The sequence below is a fragment of the Rutidosis leptorrhynchoides genome, chromosome 3 (genome assembly GCF_046630445.1).
Source record: "Rutidosis leptorrhynchoides isolate AG116_Rl617_1_P2 chromosome 3, CSIRO_AGI_Rlap_v1, whole genome shotgun sequence".
NCBI lineage: Eukaryota > Viridiplantae > Streptophyta > Magnoliopsida > Asterales > Asteraceae > Rutidosis > Rutidosis leptorrhynchoides.
The window spans coordinates 69,027,399-69,047,147 of NC_092335.1; the positions used below are offsets into that span (position 1 = coordinate 69,027,399).

A 19,749-nucleotide genomic window follows, 5' to 3' on the forward strand; every position below is an offset into this window, starting at 1 on the left:
TTCTTTTTGGTGCTTCTGTTAGCACAATCCAACCAACACAAAGAATATACACTTTCCAATCATATTTTTTTACAAAATTTTCAATCTTTCTAACCTAAAACAAATCAAACTCTAAGTAGTTACCAGAAGGTTTCACATCTACACTTTTTGGTGACGCTATCGGTACATCTGGTGGAGTTGCACATCGGATCAATGCCCAATTCACGCTCTCAAAAAACGGGTGTTGCTTTATCTCAGTAGCTCCTCTTCTATAAGCAAGCCGATGTTGCGGTTCTTTAACCAATAACCCTCTGATCAAATCCCTCGCTGCAAAACTAACGGACGGTGATTCCGGGAACCGTAACGGGTGCCCAACCACATTGAACAAAGTAGCCCGATTACTCCCACCTTTAAACGGAGTTTTACCAAACAGCAACTCATAAAGAAAAATCCCAAATGTCCACCAATCAACAGCACTACCATGCCCTTCACCTTTTATGATTTCTGGTGCTAGATACTCGTGGGTCCCGACAAATGACATGGACCGTGCGTTTGTTGGCTCTGCGATTAGCTCAGGTAGTGGGATCATTTGGTTGTATATTTCCACTTTTGGTTTAGATCTGATGTAATCTTTTTTTGACTTGCTGCTCATGAACCGTGGACCGAAACAGGATGGTTGGATGCATGATGGTTGGATCATACAAGATGGTTCCATACAAGTGGGTTGAACACGTGAACTGGAGCTTTTGGGTTCTATAACGGTGTTCGTGGATCGAACTAGTCTAGGTTTTACAACACATCTCAAAGAAAGATCGAAATCCGAGAGCATAATATGACCATCTTCCCTTACTAATACATTCTCTGGTTTAAGGTCTCTGTAAATGATCCCGAGCATATGCAAGTACTCCAAAGCAAGGAGAACTTCTGCTACATAAAACCTGCATAATATTCACCACTTAATCAGTAACATATAAACCAGAGGTGAACAAATGGGTCATGGGTCAAACACATTTGGGTCAGAATGAACGAATAATAAAGTTCATTAGATCCACTTTCTGTCAAAATCCTTCATAAAATTAATTAGTGTACCAAATATGATTATAAATTTATATTTTGGTTTAAAAATAAGGTAACTATTTCAACCAAATGATTCAAGAGGCTTTAAGCGATAAAAATACACTGATGACGTTTCACCCCATTTGAACCATGCTTGATTCTAACTACATTTTTTCTGTTTGACCCGTGACCCATTTCATGCACCACAAACTAACTATCAACGTATAGCATATGACCCAGTTTTGAGCAATAAAAATACACATTCGAGATGTTTCTACCCGTTTGACCCATTTGACCCAATTTTTTATTCTAGCTACATTTTTTCTGTTTGACCCGTGAGACCCATTTTGTTCACCACACATTAACTATCTATGTATAGCTAAAATATTAAGTGATAACTGATCTTTAACAAATGATTTATCCAGATATTTACGCATTTAAATACTCGTCAGGTGACTTTCAACCCATTTTCAACCATTATAAATCAAACAAAAACCCATATTAACCCGTTTACATGTAAATAATTCACAAGTCAAATGCAAAAGATAACTAACCTCGCTGCGTGCTCAGAAAAACACTTCCCTGGTTGTTTTTGGCGGAGAGCATGCAAATCTCCTCCAGGACAATACTCCATCACCAAACAAGACAATTTCTCAGTGTCAAAATGGGCATACAAAGTAGGCAAAAACGGGTGATCTAAAGATTGCAAGATTTCTCGTTCTGTTTGTGCCCTTACAAGCTTATTCCTACTTGCTAACATGGCTTTATCCATAACCTTCAGTGCAAAATAAGTTTGTGTACCAATTAACTCAGAAAGATAAACACTTCCAATATCTCCACATCCTAACTGCTTCAACTGTCTAAAATGTGACATTTCTAACAACCCCGATTCGATTTTGGATCTCACTTCTTGAATAGCTTCCCATCTCGTGTCGTTTTGCATGTGAGGTCTGTAAATGGCACTATTGTAACTACTCGAGCTGCTGATATCGCTAAAATCACTCCCAGTGCTTCCCCTATATAAACTACTTGACTTGTTGCTTTCAAGATAGTCAATCGGTTGACTAATTTGACCGTTTTCGATAGCCTTTTCATACGTGCTTGCAAATTCACTAACTTCTGTGCTGAAACTTTCTTTGGCTTCAGTAAAATGTGTATTTGAACATAAACTGTTTTGTGGGCTTGGGTGGAATCTAACCTGGCTACTGGTTTGACTGAGGACTACTTTGGGTCCAACTGATTGCGGTTTGACCATAACAGGATCCAAATTATCTTTTGGATAATCATAAGTCGTTTTGTATGAAAGTTTTGAACTTCCACTTGAGGTTTCTGCTAACAAATGGGTTGAAGGTGTGGATTCTTCGGGTCTTGATTGTTTCGATGAGAGTGAATTTGGTGGTCGGTTATTAGCAGTGCGATTGAACCCTAATCTTGTTGCAGATTTATGGCTAGTTGCCAATGAACCAACCCCATCAATAATGGAATCCATCTAAACGCATTCAACCACTATTGAAATAAACACAATCACCACCTACAAGAACATCAAAAATGCAGTTTTCTTGATTTATTAATTGGATTATCAATTTATCATCTCCATGTCAACTCAACAATATTATTAGCATGTAAAGAACCCATTCTAAATCTTTAAGCAAACCCTAAAAAGATTATATCGCATTACAAGTTTTATAAACTCAATTAACAGATAGAGAATCACGCAGAAACTAGAATTTCAAAATGAATAGAATTCAAGACGTAAGATTGTTCACTCAAAGATCCCAAATTTGGGTGAAAATGATGAAATTAAAATGCATACCTGATTAAAGATTCATAACTGCATGAAGAAAGTGAGAGCAACGGAGAACTGATCTTACTGTAACCGTTTTGAGTCTGATCGAAACAAGATCAAAATTTTATTTTTAAGAAAATTAGCGAATCACTTTTGGGGGAAATTGGAGGTTTTGTTTTTGGAGGTAAAAAGAATGCTGGTATTTTCAGTTTTGTGCACCAAACTTTGTAAAAGTTTAATTTGACCCCCTAAAACTCATACTTACTCAGTTACTCCTATTTGTTGGTTCCTATCTTGTACGATTAAGTGTATCAAGTTAAATGTTATACAATCAACCTTATAAATTTATGATTCATGAAGAAATAAATAATGGAAACTGATAGTGCAACTTCATTATGGTATAAATTTTTAGAAAAAATACATCTTTACTATTAATATGAGTTACTATCAATATATGTATTACAGCATATACGAGATGTTAAATTGTTACACGAAACTTGATTTAAAACAATAACGGTACTTAATTGATTGTATGACTTCACAAAGAATGCATTCTTATGTTATGCTGACAATGTGACATAACGATAAACCTAGCAAAAAAGACACACTAATATATACTGTATAACATAAAATTGAAGTTTATGGTTAATAATGGTTTAAGCGCATATTTCTAGTTATCATTTAACCATTTAATTGTATTCTAATGAATTATTCCTTTAAATGGTTACGTTAACATATTTGTTTAATGTTTTATGAATTTAGCCCATGGAATTATTAAAAGATATAACAACAACAACAACAACAGACCCAATTCCACATGTGTACGGTATGGGGAGGTGAGACGTAGACAATCCTTACTCTATCTTTGAATAAAGAGAAGTTGTTTCTCCACCCCGAGTGAAACACTCCAAAAGTAGAGAAGGTTCCCCTCTCTCTGTTCGACGGATAAAGAGATTGCTTCCAAATGACCTCCGGCCAAAAAAAAAAAGAAGAAAAAAAAAGTGTGTGTTTGTGTATATATATAGATATATCTGTAAGATAACAAAAAAAAATAAATGAATAAAAATAAAATACTCTTAATTAAACTTTACAAACCTTGGAAGTCGTTGCAAAAAGATAAACATTAGAAACCATCAAAGAACATCTATCGTTAATATTAAAATTTTATAATGATAATGTCATTATTAGACTAATTTCTTTATTAAGAAAAAATAAAAAAAAGAAAAAAATGTAAGAATGGTGGGTAATGTCATTAATTAACTTAAATAATTTTGAATTAAAATTAAATCTTATTAATTAATTATTAATTATTATTATTAAATCTTATTAATAATTATTTTAATTATTAAAATTAAATATTTTTGAATTATTTTTATTAATTATTTTGAATTGTGTACGAGAAGGTATAAAAGCTAGGTAGCAGGAAACCAATTCTAAATTTATATTGTAATTTACAATTTTAAAATAAAATGACAACCAATATTATCTCTATGATTGGATGTGGGTTGTTTAATATGCATTTTAGGTGTTTGATGAAATGTTCAGCTGACGAGTGTCTTTGTTGGACTCTGTGGTCCCACGGGTCATTAAACTAAATGACTTTAGCATTTACGTTCACTTAATACCTAAAACATATCATTAAACTGTTCAATTTAAACAAACCCGTGGTTCCACAGGTCATTTCACTAGTTAATATTAAAATACTATAATGATGACATCATAAATAGTCATTTTTCTTCATTGCAAAAAAATCAAAAAGAAAATAGAAAAAAATCTAACCCACTTAAATGACATCATAAATCAATTTAATTTACAATTAAAATTTAATCTTTACAATCAATTATGATTAAGATATAAATTAACAAAAGATGCAGCCTTTATTCCTTTTGTAATTTAAGGAGTATTTATTTTTTTATATGGTAAATAAAATTACCCCCGTGCTCCGCAATATATTCGCTAAATCAAAAAGCATATACGGATACAACTCGCTGACCTCAAAATATCTGCTTTTTTCCAAATCAAATTAAAACCCTAGAAAACGATAAAACATCCACATGATCATATGTACAAACTTTAAAATAATTTGTACAATCTTCTACAGAACACTCAATGAACAAATGTACAAATTTTAAAGTATATTATACAAATTTTATATAATAATTATATTTAATTTTTAAAAAAAAATCAAAAGGCATTTGTTATTAGTAATAATTATTATTACAGATATAAATACTCAATTTTTAAGCAAACTTTATTATTATTATTATTATTAATTATTATTATTATAATTAGCATTATTATTATTATAATATTAATATTCAAATATTGATTTTCTTTACGTGATTAATTGCGTTATATATGTATGCGAATACATGTCTACACATGTTTGTAAAAACAACGATAAGTTTCTTAGTCATAATCCGTAGTTTTACGGGTCATTAAACTAAACGACTTTAGCATTTACATTCACTTAATTCCTAAAACATATTATTAAACTGTTTTGTTTAACCAAACCCGTGATTTCACGGGTCATTTCACTAGTATCCCGGTTAAACCGTTAAAATTTCAGCTAGAAGATTAAATCACAAGGAAAAAATAGTTAAAACTTAAAACGCAAAAATATATCTTTTTAAGAACTAAACCATTATTAACCCTAAACTTTTTATATCTAAACTAACGACTATTGTTGTTTATATCTATTTCGATTTGGAAACAGAAAAATGATTCGATCATAAACTTTTTACAAAATATTGAAAAACTCTAATAACATGTATGACTGTATGAGACAGAAAAACGTGCTAATATTTTATATAATATTCTATTCTATTCGACTTGATATTGACACATCAATTTGTAAATTTTGTACGTATACTTTATTTCTTAATGAGTTCCAACATTTCTAATTGGATTCAAGTATTCAATGTGATACATCAATTATGTAATTATACAGTCAAGCGTTGAAGAGTTTCTTATGGTTTATTTATGTTACTGGGACCGAGAGCTGAGATACTTTGATAATTATTCTAAGAGTCACTGCTTACAAAAATTCTGATTACTTCCGATTAATCCACAATTACTCCTTTTATAAAAAGGCCAATCTGATTTTTCAAAATTCATTTAAGGGCAAATAAATCGAAAATATAACACAAGTTACTTAAATTGACAATAAATGTAATATCATTTTTGCTCAGTCACGTAGAGGATTATGTACTTTAAATTGTCAGGAAAAGGATTATGATTTCAAAAAGTGTAGAATTGAGGTAATATTGTCCAACCCACTAACGACCGTTAATCAACTTTCGTTAAGTGTTCACATGTGCGTGTTCACATGTGCTTAGCATGTGAGGGTATTTTCTGTCTTTTTTCAATCACCTTCATAAAAGTCATTGTTAACATGTTAGTATGAATTTAAACTAGAATTTAGAGTTTCTAAACAAATGAACGTTTATATTTATTTTCTAAACGATTATGTTAAACTTTATATTTACAGTTTTTTTTTTACATATACAATTTTAAAATTTATTACTTCGTATTTTAAAAGTATAAAAGATTAAATTCGTTTAATCCTCGATTAATTTCTGAGTTGTCGATTACTCGCTTCAAAAATGCCGACATATTACTCTGGGTAACGAGTTTTATAACCTTGTACACGGGTAAATCATCTAAAAGTTAGTGATATTGAAGTATATAGTACTAATCTTCATTTCTGACACATCGATTATGTGATACTTAAACATATACATTGTTAATTAAAATGATCTCAAACCACCGAGGCATTGTCTGAGTGGTACAACTCTTGTGTTGATTCCGGACCCACGTCCTTAAAATTATAGGCGAGGGTTCAAATCCTGGGAGGGGAGTTTTCTCAAGGATTATGTTGGGGTAATATGGTGCATGCCTTAAGACTTTCTGTTTAATTTAAAGCACATCAGGTACCCAATGCGAAGATAGTGTGTGAATAGTTTCCTCCTGCGTGTATATGTGACGAATGAGAGCATATTGATATCACCGTTAAAAAAATGATCTCAAGCTTAACACCACGTACGTAGACCCAAGTTGGTCCTTGTAACAAAAGGTGTAAAAGAATATGGCACTCACCAACTCTTTTATATTCTTTAATAACCAAACAGAAATATGTAAACGATGTCAACATGTTTATGTAAACTTACTCTGATATATTTTTTTTTTTTTGAAAAGCCAACTTTGTATTAAAACTCTCAACAGAATACAATCTTTTTGAAGCATATAGCTTCTCAAACACACCCACTATATACATTCATACATCACACACTTACTCTGATATATTTAAGCATTTAAGAAACGCGTAGTTCGGTAGTTATGTAGTCAACTGTTTCCATAATTATTAGCTACCCCATATCTTTCTTTTTCGCTCTATCATATTATCATTATTTCATTATTTCATTATTGTATATATATTCAAATAGAAAATGAATGAACAGTAAATCTCAATTGAGATTTTGCTTTGTAAAACGACTTCTGTAAAAGTAAATATATTAAATATCGTACTACGATATAACAAAAGCAAGATTGGATAAGTGGTTATAACAAAAGCAAGATTGGATAAGTGGTTAGACGCGTTTGTTACCGGGAGTGTCTTGCTTTCGACTCCCTGCTAGCGTTTCCCCCTTTTGCTACTTTATTTCCTTTATCATACTCTTTTGCCCATTAATCCTCCATTTTTTGAAGTTGTTCACAATACACCCCTTAATGTTTTTTATTTGTCCTCTACTTTGTTTATTTTTTATTGACCACTTTTTTTATTTTTTTAAATATTTTATTTAAAATTTTTATTTACATTTTTCCTCTTTTTCTTTATAAATTTTGTTTCTACTCCCACACTTAAATATTAAATGAATATTATGTTGATTTTAATTATTGATTTGAAACATATTTTCTTCTTGATTTTGTTAAAAATTATTAACGCTTAAGTATTTAATTTAAAACATAAGTTGCATACAATGAAAAACTGGATAATTACGTTAAATATAAAAAATAAGGGTCTGCTGTCGCAACGCGTGGCTGACCGTTTATCATAAATCATAAATCATAATAAAATCATACTTTCAATTGATATAATTTGAATATACAATTTACAAACTAAACGTCGAAATCTTTTCACACTGCATATTATATGAGACAACGAGAAACGTCCTATCAAGTCCTCTCCAAATCACACATTTCAGTAAATATAGTGGCGGAGTTTGAACGTTGCGGTTGAAGAGGCTGATTTTTTTTTTTTAATGCGTGATATGTTTTTAGCAAGGAAAAACACTATTTTTGGGTGGACAAAATTGCATATTTTATACACATTTTAGTTGACAATATGAATCTTAAGTTTACATCATCTAAATTAACTTCTTAAACTTTAGTTTTAAACTTGATTTCAAGATAAAAATGCCCAAGAGATATGAAAGAATGAAGTAGAGTGTTGATGAAAACAAAATGTACGCGTCTTCACAATTTTCGTCATATCTTCTTCATACAGCCAACGATTTAAAGGGAAATTCGCCCAAATACACTTTTTTAAGTTTTATTTCAAAATACACTTTTTTTGTAAAAAAAAAAAAATGTCTTTTTACATTTTACACCATTGGGTAGACCAAAGTGTTAGTCGACCACCATATACCTTGGTCGACCACCTCATTTTTCAAGGTGATCGACCAAGCTTCATTGAGTTTTCGGGTCGACTACCGTGTAAACATGGTCGACTACCTCTCATTTTTTCATGGTCGACTACCCCAACAAAAAACAATGCGGGCGACCTAATACATGGTCGACTACCAATTAAAAGAAAAGGTTAAGGTTGCTTGAATACTGCCAACAAGTAATATGTGCTTGAATACTGCCCAATAATAATATTAATAAACTAAATTCTTGAATCTTGAAAGAAAATGTTGCTTTCCTTTTAACCTTGTTGATATATTACTACACTCTTTATTGGTTTTTGTTTTTCTCAGTCAATAAAAAACGACTGCCGGAGCATCCACGTTCTTTATTATTATTTTTCCTTTTGTATCCGTACTTGAAGCCACCAAGTTCAGCCTCTTTTAGATTAATTGGTAATCGACCACGTTTTAAACGCATCTTCTTAATTGAACTTTTTAATTGGTAGTCAACCATGTATTGGGGCGCCGCGTTGTTTTTTGTTGGGGTAGTCGACCATGAAATAATGAGAGGTAGTCGACCATGTTAACACGGTACTCGACCGGAAAACTCAATGAAGCTTGGTCGACCACCTTGAAAAATGAGGTGGTCGACCAAGGTATATGGTGGTCGACAAACACTTTGGTCTACCCAATGGCATAAAAAGACAATTTTTTTTAAAAAAAATGTATTTTGTAGGAAAACTTAAAAAAGTGTATTTTGGGCAATTACCCTGATTCAAAAGGTCAAACATCCGTAACTCAAAGGACTACAAAATACCATTACTTACTGAAACTTTTGGAGGGGCGAGGGCCCCCTAATGCCCTAAAAAAACTCCGCCCCTGACTAAATATGAGTACGAGTACTCAGGGGTTATTATTTATTAGCCTGCTGTTATCGAGCTAATCATTAACCATAAGTTTGTAGGTTCAAAATTGAAAATTAGTATATAGTCGAGAAAAACTTTGTGTTATATCACCGGAAATTAGTAAGTTTTTCGAACAATCCCCATTAATTGTTACATACTAATTGAGTATAACGTTGTTGTTTTTAAATAGCTAGCTTGTATATTAATTCACAAGATTTGATGATCACCCCAATAATTGTGCATCATTTTTTTTTGAAAAGCAAGCACAAAGATTATATATATATATATATATATATATATATATATATATATATATATATATATATATATATATATATATATATATATATATATATATATATATATATACACACACACACACACACACACACACACACACACAACCCATACAATTATAGTTGATCCCGAGAATTTAATTACCTAGAACAAGATGGGAAAAAAAAAAGACATTTAGACTCTAACGAGTATTAGATATTAGATATTATTTTAAAAAGGAAACAAATAATATAAGCTATTTAAAATAAGACCCTCTGAGCCTTGTCAGAATGTTAGTGGACTTTGATTTCAATTTTTATAGAGCTTTTTTTATTGTTGTTTTTGGGCCTATCTTGTGATTCACCTTTGTTGCTTCAGTTGGATTTCCTTAGTTTCTCTATTTTCTCGAATCTTCTATTGTGTATGTATGTATAAAAAGAATTGACCTCTAAAAACTATATCCTGGGCGATCTATCGGGTTGCTCCCCCTCCGAGCCTCTCATGATCGTTCATATATCGCTCATATAGTAAGATGACTAAACACAAAAGTAGTCCAACACTAGAAAAGGAGGAATTTGTCATTATTTTTCATAATATAAATTCAATATAATTATGTGTTTATGTATTTAATTAACACATTGGTCCTATGGTCTAGTGGTTAGGACATTGGACTCTGAATCCAGTAACCCGAGTTCAAATCTCGGTAGGACCTTTTTTTTATATTTACACAATTATTTTTATATAAATATAAAATAAAATTCAACATAACTATTTTTTTAATGTCAAACAAAGTCGGTTTTCTGCTGTTGTAATCATCCATATTCTTTAATCAATCTACTAGCTTATACTGATTAAGACAGTAATTTATAATATTCGCTTTATCTGTGTTTTAACTTACACTTTTACTGTCAAACCCCATTTCTTATTATTCGGATTTTTAAAAATATATATAATATATAATAATGTATATATTTAATGTTATTAGCTCTCTGCAAGCGAAGTTTTTTTCCTGATAATTATAATTACTCCGATAATTTTATGAAACTTAACTTATTTAAGTATATAATAAATAACTAATTAATACGCGTACAAAATACTCCGTATTATAATATACAAACACAGATATAGCCTACATTTTATAAGATTACAGGTTATTAACTAAATAAATAAAAAAGTAGAGACTACAAATATATTTTCTTAGACAATTGAAGAGTAGTTAAACTATATTACTCTGTATGTCATACTCATATACATTTCGATATATACATAACCAGTTATTATTAGTTATACTCTTCGATAAAACTCAAAACATAAATATATAATGCTATCAGGAAAGCAAAATCAATAAAAGTAATACGAGTACCATATTAAATTTCAAACTTATTAATTATTATTGTTTATTCATCATATATACATAGCTATGAGCCTATTAACATAAAATATATATACATTCATACAAAAGCTCCCAAAAAATTAAGACCTGCATTTTGTACTGTGAACATTTGTAAAGTAGTCAAAAAAAGAATCCAATTCCGGTGAAGTAAAAAACTCGATATCACCATTTTTACGGCATTTTACCACCGGCCGCCTCTTCCTCGGTGGCGGGGGACACGTAAGCCTCGATCCTTTGGCAATTGGAGTCGTTGAACCGAAATCGGAACTTGTATCACACTCACCGCTTTCTTTTTTACTTGAAAAGGATCTCAATCGAGTACACATTTTAATCGCAATATTTATTTAGGAAGAAAATTTTTATAAAAATAAGAGCTGATGAAATTGAGAGTACATAGGAAGGGGAAATGAATAAATAGTAGAACAAATCTCGTTGAAAATTTGGGTTTTTGGCGCCAAGATGTTTATAACGGCTATATTTCCCGCGCTTTGTGAAATTACAATATTACCCTTTTGGGGGTGGGTATTGGAACATGGGCAACTGTTTGGATATGATTAGTGAGTGTGGAAGGTGACAGACCCGGGCCCATTAGATTCCCCAGAAAATAAGCCACTACGTGTGATTGCGTTGCCATCTTGGCCCATAATTAATTTAATTAATGTAATAATAAATCTTTATAAATATAAATATACTGTAATTATTATTATTTTCCAAATATTCCATATGACATTTAAGAAGGAAGAGTTAAAAAAAAAAAAAAAAAAAAAAAAATTGATTTTCATGAACAAATTTTGTGCGCCTTACAAGGAAAGTACAATCTTTTCACAAAAAATATTTTAAAGTTTTTTACGAAGTAAAATCTTTCTAGTAAAAATCGTTTTCTTGAATTTAAAGGCTAATAATTTGTACTGTACATAACAAATTTTGTACACGTACCACTATCTTTATTATAGCATTGTCGGCTACAATATTGGAACATAATTAGTAGTGTGTGAGAAAAATTGGTATGGTACGAATTGGTACCCTAACTTAAAAGCTATTATAATTGTAATCATATTCTTTGAGTGTTCCATTTCTGTTTCTAGAATGAAAGTTCATTTATTCAATTTAGTTAGGGTGTGTTTGAATGAAAGTAGCTGGAGCCGGAGCTTGTAGCTGGAGCTGGAGCTTATGAGATAGAGCTGGAGCTGGAGCTTATTTTTGAAGCTGGTAGCTGGAGCTTATTATTTTTTATAAGTGTTTGGTAAATTAGCTGGAGCTTATTATCCAGTTCATAAGCTCTATTTTTTTTCATAAGCTACTTAAAGTAGCTTATTTTTTCAGAGCTTATGATTTTCATAAGCTCTACTTTTTTTTATCTACCAAACGAAGCTTATGACTTGTAGCTTATTAAAATCATAAGCTCAAGCTCCTATAAGCTCCCATAAGCTTCAATAAGCTCCTAACCCAAACACACCCTTAGACATCATCCAAAACGGAACATAATAAAATTTTAAACATTGTATAATAGCTTCGTTACAACCAACAATGCAAGTAGGGTTCTGCGTTCACGCTATTGGAGACGGCAGATATTCTACTCAAATTTCATGACCGCACTAAGATGCGTCGCTATTGAGATTTGAATATGTAAAAATTTCATAAAAATATCAAAACCCTGCTATGCTATTTTGAGCGGGGCGGATTTGATGGTGTTTAACATGTGCGCTTGTACATGGCCCATAATTCAAAGAGACTCATAATCAACCAATTTGTAGTACTTATGAACATTACTGTTATGACTGATACTTGCACTTAACCTATTTTTTTAGTATTTTTTTAGTATTTTTTTTTTTGGTATTTTTTTAGTATTTAATGAACTTATTCTTGCAATTGTTTAAAACTTATGTATACTAAAGGCCTATTTTTTAATAACTGAACATGACCTATATGAAAAATTGAAATCGACAGGACGCCCCTGATTTTGAGATAGTTGTTACAACTAACCTTAAGTTATAAAATTATTCAGTGACAAATAATCAGCTATTTTAACTGACATCAACTAGGAACTAGGGTTAGTTTACAAAGAAATTTTATGTTGAGCACTCGACTAATTGCATGTTAATAAATATGACCTTGTTTCATAACATTTTATTCAAGTTCAAGATGTACCTAAAATGACAGTACTTAAATTAATTGACTGTTGGTATTAGTCCTAAACTCCTAATGTGGTCATGTAGAAGAAAAGAACAGTATTCAAAGCCTTCTTCTACATTTGCTCACAAACTAAATGGTAGCATGGATTGTTTGGTTTCGTTAGTTTGTTGTATGCGTTATTTGTTTTCAGGTTTTATTACGGTTTGATTAAGTTGAGGCTCGGATAGATAGTTTGTAAAGTTGTCGCATTCTAGGTACAAGCCTCTTCGGAGTTTCTATCGTTGTATCCTTTATTGTAGATACTTTTCTATTCGAAAAAGTTTTCCGTATTTATAAAAGTTTCGTTATTTCGACAAAAAAAAAAAAAGTAGTAGATTTAGATTTGTATTAGGACAAAAGTAAAATAGTACGGAGTATAAAATTAAAATTCAAAATGTAATGTAAAAATGAAGACCGTCTTTATTCGTTTCCACACCAGCATTGTACATGGGGGTTACTATGATTGTATCCAGGTGTATTACAGTACATAAACTACCATGTCCTATAACACAATATTTAAGCAAGCTAATAGGGTTATGTAATTCCTTACTGTAACTATGTGTCACAAACTTACATATAGACTAATCGTTACAACAAAATGGAGATCATCTCATCCACGTGGAACAAATCATATCCATCAATATTGCCACTTCGAACATAAGTAGGTTCAGGCAAGAACGAACCACAACTACATCACGAAATAGGGTTATGTAATTCCTTACTGTAACTATGTGTCACAAACTTACATATAGACTAATCGTTACAACAAAATGGAGATCATCTCATCCACGTGGAACAAATCATATCCATCAATATTGCCACTTCGAACATAAGTAGGTTCAGGCAAGAACGAACCACAACTACATCACGACTGAAAAATAAAACAGCTTAATCTCTTCACCAATTGACACTTCATGACCTGGACACCAGTAGAACATTAACTAACAAGGCATTAAAGCTCAGACACAAGACGTATAGAAGTGGCAAATGAGCAGTCCAGGCTGGATGTTTAACGGTTCAAAATGGGTATAGGTCTGAAGATTCAATGTTCAGTATGGGTTGGACCAACCCAAAAACACTTTATTGTCTATACTGCATCTTATATATAATAAACGTGTTTTATGTATTATAACCAAGGTTGAAAAAGACGCGAGACGGGGTCGAGACGGTCAGGACCTTAAAACTATACTGCATCTTATATATAATAAACGTGTTTTATGTATTATAACCAAGGTTGAAAAAGACGCGAGACGGGGTCGAGACGGTCAGGACCTTAAAACGTTGAGACAGGGTCGAGACGGGCGTTCTATATAATATATATATATATATATAGTGGCAGGATCAAGAGGGAAGTAACCAATCGGGGGAAGCAAAAACTTATTTTTTTTTTTTTGTTTTTTGAAAAAACTTTGTTCACGAACATTATAGATGGGATGAAAATATGAACATTTAGTAGAGACACTTTGTGATAAATGTTTTTATTTTGGCGGGAAAACGCTCGAAGAAGTAATATATAACAATTATCGTGTTTTTCGAGCGTATGTTGAGGTTTTAGCTATTGGGGTTTAGATATTAGGGTTTAGATATTAGGGTTTATAGGGTTTAGATATTAGGGTTTAGAAATTTAGGGTTTAGGGTTTAGATTTAGGGTTTAGATTTAGGATTTAGATTTAGGGTTTAGATTTAGGATTTAGATTGAGTTTTTAACACGAACGGTTTAGAGTTTAGGGTAACCCGAGGTAGCCCAAGTGGTTGGGGCCCTGAGATCCTTGCAAGAGGTCTCAGGTTCAATTCTTGGGGTGGCCAGGGAAGGGTTGGAAACAGCCAGGGAGTATTCCTGATGGGCTGCGTACACTAGAGTATGGGGTCGGATTACTCGCCCTTCCCGGGTAACCCGAACAGGGAAAACCTTACAACTTTTACCTCGCAGGCGCGGGATTGGGTATTGTTGTTGTTGTTGTTTAGAGTTTAGGGTTTAGGGTTTAGGGTTTGGTGTTTTGGGTTTATGGAATAAACCCAAAACACCAAACCCTAAACCCTAAACCCTAAACCCTAAACTCTAAACTCTAAACTCTAAACTCTAAATCGGGCTAAATTTTACTTCACAAAACATGGAAAAAAAACGTTCATATTCTTCACGAACAATATTATCTTGAATATTATTTTTGTCGATCGTTTTCCCGCCTAAATAATAACATTCATCACGAAGTGTCTCTTCTAAATGTTCATATTTTCGCGTGATCTTGATGCCGAAAAAAAAAAAATCCAAAAAACACGAAAAAAAAAAAAAATTGCTTCCCCCCGATTGGTCACTTCCCCATTGATCCTGCCCCTATATATATATATATATATATATATATATATACACACACACACACACATTTTAAAGCCAAAAAACCTTCGTTTGACTGACCAGTTTGTACCTATAATCGCTATTACTGTTAATATAATACAGTAAAGTAACACTAAAACTACATCTATTTCGATCGATTTGACCGATTTTAACCAAATTTTTTAGTTTTGACCGACGTTGACACGACCTTTCCCGTCTTTGACCCAACTTTTCCGTCTTTGACCCAACTTTTGACCGTTGACAGACTTACTAGATGGCGAGACGGGGTCGAGACGGACTAGTCACAAAAACGTCGCAACGAACGCACCGAACGACGTTTGCAACACTGATTATAACAAGATCTAAATTATCATAAATAGCTAAAAGTTTGTTTGAGATAATTTTAAACATAGTTTTCAAATTTGTTTACTAGTTTTCATTTTAGCCGCAGTTATAGAGAAAGTATAACCCATAAAGTCCAACAGAACGATATTTCCACCTCTAGATATATGCTTACCGATGAATGATCTATTGGATGATGTAAAGCTCTTGTTTAGCAATGGAGTATCGGCCAATAACATTCCCAGCTTCCATTATAAACTGTTCTTGAAACGTTCCCATTCGTTTACTAGGTATGTCGATATTTAGATCTTTGAAATCGGGTACGTCTTCTGCTTGTATACCATCTCCACATATCAAGAATTGGTTTCCAACAATGAACGATCCCGACACACGAATTGCAACTCCATCTTCACCGTGGGCCTTACATTGTAACTTCTCAACCACATGAACAAGCTTTTCAGAAGGCCATTCCCCAGCTAATGTACTCCGAATATTCGACAGAGTCGTGAAAATATCATTCGGACCAATTGATTCTTTCCCCGAAAAGCTGAAACAGTGAAGCAAGATAATGTTACAAAAACATATGTTTAGGAATATTGCACACTCAACCCACGGTCACATGTCATCGCGGCCATATCAAAAAGGGAGAGGGTAAAACTGTCATTTTCCGCAACTCTGGTGGAATTTTAATTATTTTCCAGAACATTGGTGGCCTAACTATTACATGTACAATTGACATAAGCTACAATTAAAACCAAAAAAAAAAAAAAAAATTGTCAATCACATCTACCTGAAAGTTGAACAGTCGGTATAGAAGCTCTTTGCATACTTCCAAAGTTCATCGGACCCGTCAAAAAGTAGATAATAATGTACTGCTAGCATCTGATGAAACAATAACATAAGATTCAATAGATGCAATGAAGATTTATCCATGCTGCAGATGTTTTTAACGTGTACATATTACACCTTTTGAAGTGCATAAACTGTTTCTATTTAGTCCTGTGCACATGCCACCAGCTTGAACGTGTTACTTCATTAGTATACAAGATATGAACAGTTACTCTTATAAGAAAAACAACTTACATCTGCTAAATCTTTCAGTCTTTGTGTTGGATCAAAAATGTTACGAACGAACGCTGCCAAGTCCACTTCGGCATTCTCGTACTTTTTGATAAATGGATGTGAAAGAAGCTGCATAAGTATATCAACTGAAAACTATAAGTTCCTTATAAAATACTAACAACCCTTCAAAAAAGTAAACTCATAATCTCTGAAATGTGCCATTACTAACGATCCTTCAAAAAGTTATCTTTTTTCTCTCTCTTTTTTATGTCAAACGCGAACAAATCATGCAAAGTTGCACCCTTTTTTTACCTGCTCTGCAGTTGGTCTTGCATCAGGGTCTTTCTGCAAGCAATCATCGATAAATGAGCAGAATTCTGGAGAAAAGACGTCTTTTGGAGGTGATGGAGACGAATCATCGAGGATCTGTTAAGATATGACAAATATATTATATATTATATATTATATATATAATAGCACAAATATAAGAAAACCAAAAAAATAGGAGACAACTCAAAGGGTGTTGTTTCACTTGTTTCTATATACATTTTATTCACAAAATGATATATTTCGTATAAAGTTTACCAACTATCCTCGGGGAATTAGCATATACGTAGTATATGATAGTACAAAATTATACACCGGTTGATTTAGCTTAGATATCCTTAAAACGTTAAACCCGACATGTCCAATAAGAACTTGATATTCATACCTGCAACATAAGATTAACAGGTCCTTCGTTAGCTGTATACGGAAACTCTCCAGTGCCACACTCAAAAAGAGCAAGACCAAGGCTCCAAATATCAGCAGGATATGAATAACTTTCATTTCGGATACGTTCAGGTGACATATATGTTACAGTTCCAACGAATGTAGCACACTGAAAAAAGGATCTAGAGATATTACAAATAACAAATTCATAAACAACTTTGCATTTGAAAGTAAGTGAAGTAAATAAAAACAAACCATTTTAAGAGATGCATACCATGGCCATAGAATTCTCTAATCCGGCACTTATTCCAAAGTCGGTTATTTTTGGTTCTCCCTTGAGGTTCACAAGCAAATTTGCAGGTTTTATATCTCTATGGACCAGGTATCTAACTCCATGCAAGTAACTTAGTCCCTGAACAGTACAATATAATAGAAAGTATCAAGTACAGTACAAGAAAAAAAGCCATGAAAACACGAAAAATGTGACTCACTTGCAATAGCTTTTGAACCATTAAAGAAAGAACTGCTTCAGGTATGCATCGTTGTCGTTTTACAATATCAGCTAACGAACCCCCGTCCATATATTCTAACGCGATACTAATCTGCCCGGATCCAGGTGTGTAAAACGCCCCATAAAATTCCACTAGACCTTGATAACAAGGTGCCTCACATAACGTTCTTATCTCAGTTAAAAGTTGCTGCCTTTTCTCCTAATAAAACATAAGGGAACCAAATTTCATACACAATACTAACATATACATACAAACTATTGAAACAAAAACAAAATGATACATTCATACACAATAATACAGACCTTTTCAAAGATGTTTATCTTCTTTAATGCAATTATTCGATGAGTTGGAATATGAATTGCTCTTTGAACTACACTGCTAGCACCACTACCTATAGCTCCATATACACGCATTTCATGTGAAGCACAATTATAAGTCTTTTCTGTTTCGTCAACATCATTGACGGATCTCGACGTGCACTTTTGCAACCCGAGTTCGTTTATATTGTATACACCGTAAGATCGGCTAAGTAAGTTAACAGTCCCACCATCTGATAGCTTCATATAATTAATTACAGAATCAGTAAATTTACTGTAACCTAAGTGTAAATTTACTCAAATAACGACATTACTGTTACCATATAAGAATCAGAAGGATCCAAAGTTGATCCTGAAGAAAAGCCCTTTTCTGCATCAAATAATGGTACTAGTTTCTTTTTCAATTCCTCTAGTCCAGCCATTGTATATTGTACATACACTATATACTAGTAGTATATTAGTATATACATATATACTTTGTGTATATGTATATTTATATCAATGCTACAACATACTCAATCCTGCAAATGACACACATACATCATGAATTAAGATCATCATTCTCCTCGATTTCTCTAGGGTTTTTTTGGGCATAATGACAAGAAAAGCTAAAAAATAAATATCTATAATTTAGGGCGTATACTCATTTCCCTCCACAAAAAGGAAGTAAATTCATTTTTTTGCAAAAAAATAAATCTAAGTTCAATTTAGAGAAACATACACTGATACACAAACGGTGTCAAAACATTAAACATATACTTTTCTTGACACTCAAACAGTATAAAAAAGTAACTTTTAATGATAATATTTTAGCAAAAGTTGTGTTGGTGATTTTAGTGTCATCCAATATTCATTTTAGTTGATTGCGATTTACTTGAATGCAAGAGTTAGCTAGTTATACTTAACAACGGGTTTGGAGAGTGTGGAGTACACGCCCGTAAGAGTTGGCTGCTAACTGTCGCGTAATTGCGGGGGTCAAGGGGGTTGCGCCCCCTTGCGGGGTCCAAGGGGCAGCACCCCCGGCGGGGTTACATATTTGAGTCAGAAATGAAAGGTTACATCTTTTCAAATATTAACTGCCGAATTGAAGAGTTTTTCTTAATTCGGTTTTGTCATACTGCATTCATACACACAACAACAGAAATATACAAAATCTCTCTGATAATTTGATTAGTGATTTCATTGCCAAAAACATTAATTGCATTCTTGTCTTATCCTTGTAAAGATTTCGTGAAACCAAGGCAATCGTTGGGTCAAAATACTTTATAAAGAAAGTGAA

The 19,749-nt window shown here is 32.6% G+C and overlaps 2 protein-coding genes and 1 non-coding gene across 4 annotated transcripts; 1 reads left to right on the plus strand and 2 right to left on the minus strand.

Moving 5' to 3' along the window:
• Nucleotides 1-58: 58 nt before the first annotated feature.
• Nucleotides 59-2,948, minus strand: LOC139896284 (protein kinase PVPK-1-like). Its single transcript, XM_071878882.1, has 3 exons — nucleotides 2,849-2,948; nucleotides 1,590-2,566; nucleotides 59-917 (listed from the first exon to the last, which is right to left on the minus strand). The coding sequence occupies exons 2-3, from the start codon at nucleotides 2,522-2,524 to the stop codon at nucleotides 95-97; spliced, it is 1,758 nt and encodes a 585-aa protein (XP_071734983.1). The 5' UTR covers nucleotides 2,525-2,566; nucleotides 2,849-2,948; the 3' UTR covers nucleotides 59-94.
• Nucleotides 2,949-10,269: 7,321 nt separating this feature from the next.
• TRNAQ-CUG (transfer RNA glutamine (anticodon CUG)) lies at nucleotides 10,270-10,341 on the plus strand. The gene has a single exon. It is a non-coding gene; the product is annotated as a tRNA-Gln (tRNA).
• A 3,558-nt stretch (nucleotides 10,342-13,899) lies between these two features.
• On the minus strand, nucleotides 13,900-18,988 carry LOC139896286 (mitogen-activated protein kinase kinase 3). Of its 2 annotated transcripts, none has more exons than XM_071878883.1 (10): nucleotides 18,791-18,988; nucleotides 18,456-18,710; nucleotides 18,133-18,351; nucleotides 17,916-18,053; nucleotides 17,643-17,810; nucleotides 17,243-17,356; nucleotides 16,952-17,059; nucleotides 16,659-16,750; nucleotides 16,044-16,415; nucleotides 13,900-14,113 (listed from the first exon to the last, which is right to left on the minus strand). In XM_071878883.1, the coding sequence occupies exons 1-9, from the start codon at nucleotides 18,890-18,892 to the stop codon at nucleotides 16,055-16,057; spliced, it is 1,557 nt and encodes a 518-aa protein (XP_071734984.1). In that variant the 5' UTR covers nucleotides 18,893-18,988; the 3' UTR covers nucleotides 13,900-14,113; nucleotides 16,044-16,054. The 2 variants fall into 2 exon arrangements, with proteins under 2 accessions (XP_071734984.1, XP_071734985.1); XM_071878884.1 differs by having other exon boundaries at nucleotides 13,900-14,135.
• Nucleotides 18,989-19,749: the final 761 nt, after the last annotated feature.